Here is a 6,000-nt window from a genome sequence, read left to right on the forward strand (position 1 = left end):
CATCCAGCTACTCCTGACAAGCTAGACATTGAAACTGAGGTATGGATACAGGAAGTAGGAGGTTATTGACTGAGGGGACCACCCCCTGGGGGTGGGATATGTTAAAAGCTTTAATATTGACATATTCTGTTGCCTAGCTACTCCTACGGAGCAAAGGTCATTAACCCCATAGTGACGAATATGAAGTGGCGGCGACTGTCGGAGGATGTAAGAGAAAAACAACTTCTGCATACAATGAGGGTTTTGAACATTTATCTATAATGGAAACGTTACAGTAAGTAAAAGTAAAAATTTGAAAGCAGAGAAATTAACATGCAAGGAGATCCTTAGACAAGTGAAGAGATGACCTGGTCCCAGGGGGGAATTTTTGGCTCCAATCAGTTGTTATGTAGGACCTCCTGAACATACACTGTTACATGGTAAATCATTTGCATAAGAATTTGCACAAGCAACACATTATTAATTTCAAGAGACATTAGTTTCTATTATTTTGGAACACCTTGAGTATGACCACAACCCAGTTCTGCAGAATGTGGGGACTTTCTGTCTGTCTACGTTGAACTAGACATTCCAATAACAATTGTGATATGTCTGTTGGTGACCAAAATGTACTGGCTTGGATGGGAGATGGAAGCAGTGAAGGCCATATCCTTATCAATTCTGGTTGGCTCATCGGTGGATTACTGCATCCATCAGGTAGAGGGAGACAGTGTTTCTCAACATCTCAAGGAGGTAACTCACAATGTCACGCAACCCCCATGTCTGAGTAGCCAGTTTCCAACCAGTAGCATGTGGGAGGAATGTAAATGGGTTACTTTCTCTTCCATTTTTTTTTTTGGGAGGATCGAGGGGGTGTATGTACAGTACGTTTAGACCACTATTGGTTTGTCCTGTTCCTGCATAGGACATTGGACATCCCTTTATTGCAATACCCCACTGGTAAAACTGGGCAGACCTGGTTCTGAGCCACATGGTTGCTGACAATGCTAAAGTAGTACTCTTAGCTGTGTAGAATACCAGACATGGAACTCAATTTGTATGTTCCTTTTTTCTCCTCTTGTGTTGCAGGTGTGGTGTGTCTGGTGGTGACCCTAATGTACTGGCTGGGCTGGGAAATGGGAGCAGTAGAGGCCATATCCCTATCAATTCTGGTTGGCTCATCTGTGGATTACTGTGTCCATCTGGTAGAGGGATACCTCCTCGCCGCAGACAGTGTTCCTCAGCATCTCAAGGAGGTAACTCAACCTCATGCATGTCATGCAACCTCGGGGAAGCTCTAGAAACCAAGCTCTTTAGCCATTATGTATCAAGATTTTGCATACAGTACATTTTGTTAAAAGAACAAATTAACCAAGATGATACAAATCATAGCAAGATGACAAGAGAATGAATATGTTTTGCTTTACAGGTTCTCAGTTGGCGAGAGATACAGTATTACAAACAGAAAATCAGGTTCCCAGTAATTGCCATACATAGAGTGAAGGCAGAGAATTGATAGTGAGATTATGTTAGGTAGACAAGCTATCTATCTGGAGTGGTAGCCCTTCTTTGAATAGGTAAGTGGAAGCGTATAAGATTCGTCTGACATATATACTGTATGAAACTGCTTTAGGGAAATTAAAGAAGAAGAAAGAGAGATAAGGATAAGGAATAGAGTAGAAAAAAAAAGGTAACGATGTGAAATTAACGCAAAGACATGAAATGCTATAGATATATCAAGAAGAAAGGAGAAGTGGTAAGAAAAGAAAGAAAGAAAGGGGGAAAGGTTGAGTTCTTCAGGAGGAGATGTTGGGAGGTGGGGGGTTGGTGGAATTGGCGCTGGAAAGAATCACCCTCATCATCCTGTATCTAGGGTCATTCCCTTCCATATGGGTTGAAAGAGGAGTTTCTCTGGGCTATTTACTAGTCCAAGGGATTACCATAAGAGTTAGGAGCAGTATCTTTTATCTATATCTCAAGGTTAAGGCCTGCTGTAGATGGTTTGAATCTTGGCCAGTTCAGAAGGGACTGGCCATGATTCGAAACAATCTTTGAGCAGGCTGATTGTACCCAAGTCGATCTATAGCTATAGCCACTAGCAATAATCACTGTGTTCTCACGGCAGGGACTGCTACCCCCCCACCCCTTGCCGGGAGAACACAATAGCTCCACGGGTGGGATTCTACTATCAACACTGACTGTGTTGATAGGGAAACCGAGATTGCAGGAAAGAAAATCTCAACATCAATGACTTGTCTAAGGAAGTCAGGTCAGCAAGTTACCACTTAGAAATTGAGCTCTAATAGGTAGTACAATGATTTACAAATTTAAGCTGGCTATACACTGGTAGAATTTATTTTCAAAATTTTTATTTTTAGGAATGTTCACTTAAATCTATAGTCATATTGAGATCAAATCTTTGTTTGGTTTCAACCACAGTGATGAGAAATTTAAAGGAGCAGGATTTAACGAACACTCTTCTAACAGTGAATGTGTTTTTTGTTTGATTAAGTCCATTCGTTCCAAAATCAAATGTTAAAAGCAAATACTATTTTAAAGTACTTTCAAACAACATTCTTCAAGGCGTCAAATGTACTGAGAATTTTGGTATGAACATCTACTAGTGTGTGGCCAGCAATAAATCCCTGTTGCTGTAAAAAACTCACGCTCTGGTTTTACATGATAGGAATTTTATGAAGCTGATTCAAGATCCTTCCCATTTTCAGTTCTGTAGATATCGGCACATACAAATCCATTGCAGATTGGTGGGTCGGTCTACCATATTTACTACACCCTTACTGGTATAGGATTGCAATCATTGCACTCCCCCCTCCATCTACAGGAATGCCCTTGACAAGGATCCAGCATAGTATGAGGTACAGACTCCTGGGAAATCAAACAAGACAATGACATCAGCATGCGGGATGGGATTCTGGGAAGTCACGTCCATTTTTGATTGCTTTGCTTCCAAGAAAGCACATTTTTAAATGTTGTTGCAGGTGTATTTGCCAGTAAAAAGAGATAAGCCAATTTAAAAACGGTTAAATTACAACATAGCAATTTTATACAATAATTTTATACAATCCAGCACATTTGGTAATACAATTAGAATTTTGCTTAACATCCACCTGATATTTTAAATAAACTATAAGCAGTCCGAATATTTAAATGCCGTCATTCATTAAAAAAACATAGACAGTTATCCTCTAGAGCACATATGTCAAACACAAGGCCCGCGGGCCTTGTCATGTGGCCCTCGCACCCAGTTTTTCAGCCGGAACGTGGAGGAAGTTAATTCCGCCACCTCTGGCTCTTACCTCCTGCTCCCCACTGTCACTTGTAAAAATAGAACCCTGTGTGTACTCATGATGGGGCATGGTTGGGACAGATCTCCAGAATCGATAGAAAAAATAATCTCCCTGCAAGGCGAGGTAGAGCAGTAAACACAGGGAGGTACTAGAGCCAAACCAGGTAGGAGAGAGAGAGATGCAAGGTAGCTTAGGGGGCGGTGGTTGGGGTTGCTCACTGTGCATAGCTCCTAGTGCTTCCTGAGGGCTCCAAGCACTCCACCAGACACCATAACCACCTCAGATCCCACGGACCGCCCCAGCTTGGTTGGGGTCTCGCCGTCTCCTACCCACCCTGGACCTACGACAAGGCTCCAGGTTCCAGTGGGTGAACCTCTCTTTCCCCAGAGGTGAAGCAGGAACAGGAACAAGCTCTTACAAGAGCTTAGTGATTATTCCAGGGAGCATGAAGAGCATAGCAATCCCTTGTAGCATATTCCTCCAATAAAAGACAGGACTCTAGATTGAGGGTGAAGTAGAACTCAAACTGTTTATTCAAACACATGCACAAAGAGATATACACTGTGGGACAATCCCCCCTTCCCCTTAGCAGCCAATCCACATACACATATACATCCTATAATAAGTTTATCTTGAGGCATACAGAAACAATAGAACAATGGAATACGGGCACTTACCAATAACAAACCCCACCACATCTCACTACCTTGCAAGGGTCTATGAGACATTCCTGCAATATTCTAGCAATCTGAGAAGTCAAACCATTCATCTTCATACATTTCCTGAGAGATATTGCTGACAAATATTATTGTCCCGTCTGAAGCCATCCAAACCATTCTCTCAGCGTCCCCCAAGTATCTTTCCCTTACTCCCAGTGACGGTGAATACAGTCACAATCACCTTTAGCTAAAGGTCATAAATAAAACCTGTACCAGTTTCATGGTTTAAGAAAGTAGAAGTGAGCATCAGGATGTAGTAACTGCCCAGTTGTATGCCCTATATAGCAAGTACTAAATTTCAGTAACATTTTTCTTTTTTTTTATATTGCTTGTCTCATCTTTCAGGACCCAACTGCTTGCCGTCAATGGAGAGTAATTGAGGCTGTTCGCCACGTTGGTGTAGCCATCGTCTCCAGCGCTATCACCACGGTCATAGCCACCATCCCGCTCTTCTTTTGCATCATTGCTCCCTTCGCCAAGTTTGGGAAGATTGTTGCATTGAACACCGGCATCTCCATCGTGTACACTCTAGCCGTGAGCACGGCACTGCTCAGTATGATGGCCCCCAGCACCTTTGTCAGAAACAGGACTTCTTTCCTCAAAGCCGCTCTGGTGGTTGTCCTTTGCGCTGCTGGAAGCTTTTGTGTTTACATGGTCCTGCTCAAAACAGGGTTGACCATCCCCATTCTTAACGGGACCCCACCGTAGAGCAAAAAAAAAAAAAATTTTTTTAGACACATTTTTTATACACAATTTTTTTCCTCAATGGTGGGTATTGTCAGAAGTGAACAAAAGCAACACACTGTGTTTTCTTTTACGACAAATGCACTTTATTTTATTGTTCTCTGATGCATACAACAGCAGACGGGCCGACAGGAGCTGTGCAGATTATTGAGAGGGCAGAACCTTTTGGCATGTTCCTCAATTTATGGAAGCATTTGTGGCCTTAATAAGCGCTAGCAGTCTAAGATTAATTGACGATACTCCGAAAGAGTGGCCTACTGAATTTAAAGAGGTTCCAACCAAATGTAAAAATTCAGTGCTTAAGCATACGGTGTAGATGTACATAATTCAATCATTCTTGGTATGCTTTCCTTCAATGGTAAGGATTCCATGATAATACTTCTCTATCCCCATTGACCTTTTGGTCAAATAAACTAAGGTTAATATATTTATTTGCTAATTGTAATGAAAATGATAGCAAACATTCTTGGTCCTCCTACAAAAAGTTGACTTATCCTTAAAAAAAATTATATAATATTCTCTGCAGTTAATCATTTGGGTTGAACTCCAGACAAACAGCTAAATACACAGATGAAATACTTATACTGGAGACCTGATTTTTCTCTGTTGCATTAAAGGGAACCTCACCCAAAAGGGGAAGTTACGCTTGTTCACACCCCCCCCCCTTCCCTCTCCACTGCCACATTTGGCACTTTTTGGAGGGGCAGGTACCTGGTTTTGACAGGTATACGCTCCCACTTCGGCTATCTGAGCACACCTCTTTCCCCCTGCATGTCTTATAGGACACATCACAGGTCCCAGAAGACTGCAGGTCCATTCACAAAGCACTGCGTGGCTTGCGCATGCATAATAAGAAACTGGCAGTGATGCCTCAGGGCGTCACTGACGGTTTCCCTTACTGAAGATGCCGGTGCCTGGACGTGAAGCTGATTGAAGAATTGGCTTGTGGGAGTACATCGCTGGACCAATGGACAGGTAAGTGTCCTTATATTAAAGGTCAGCAGTTACAGTATTTGTAATTTTTTGGGGAAGACTGGTGTTCCTTTTTAAGTATCCTTTACATGCCTTGCACTTCCTCCAACCTGTGACTGGACAGAGAAAGGCAAAGCAGCAGACTGATTAGCTCAACTGTCATTCTGCTCTTCCCCCATATTAGCATGGCCTTTTGTTAGCACCAGTGGTGGCTAGTGAATAAAAATTTGGGGGGGGGGGGGGCGGCAAAACCAAACCCCCCAGCGGGACAGCCGGCC

At 42.6% G+C, this 6,000-nt stretch overlaps 1 protein-coding gene across 2 annotated transcripts in view; it reads left to right on the forward strand.

The window, feature by feature from the left end:
* The window catches only part of DISP3 (dispatched RND transporter family member 3), a 225,566-nt gene extending 220,389 nt beyond the window's left edge, over window positions 1-5,177 (forward strand). For both annotated transcript variants that reach the window (XM_082274320.1, XM_082274321.1), the window contains exons 20-21: window positions 1,069-1,235; window positions 4,352-5,177. In XM_082274320.1, coding sequence (XP_082130446.1) covers window positions 1,069-1,235; window positions 4,352-4,714 — 530 coding nt within the window. In that variant the 3' untranslated portion in view covers window positions 4,715-5,177. The remainder of the gene's footprint in view (window positions 1-1,068; window positions 1,236-4,351) is intronic.
* The last annotated feature ends 823 nt before the right edge of the window (window positions 5,178-6,000 follow it).

Source organism: Pelophylax lessonae, assembly GCF_965119305.1.
Source record: "Pelophylax lessonae genome assembly, chromosome: 12".
Lineage (NCBI taxonomy): Eukaryota > Metazoa > Chordata > Amphibia > Anura > Ranidae > Pelophylax > Pelophylax lessonae.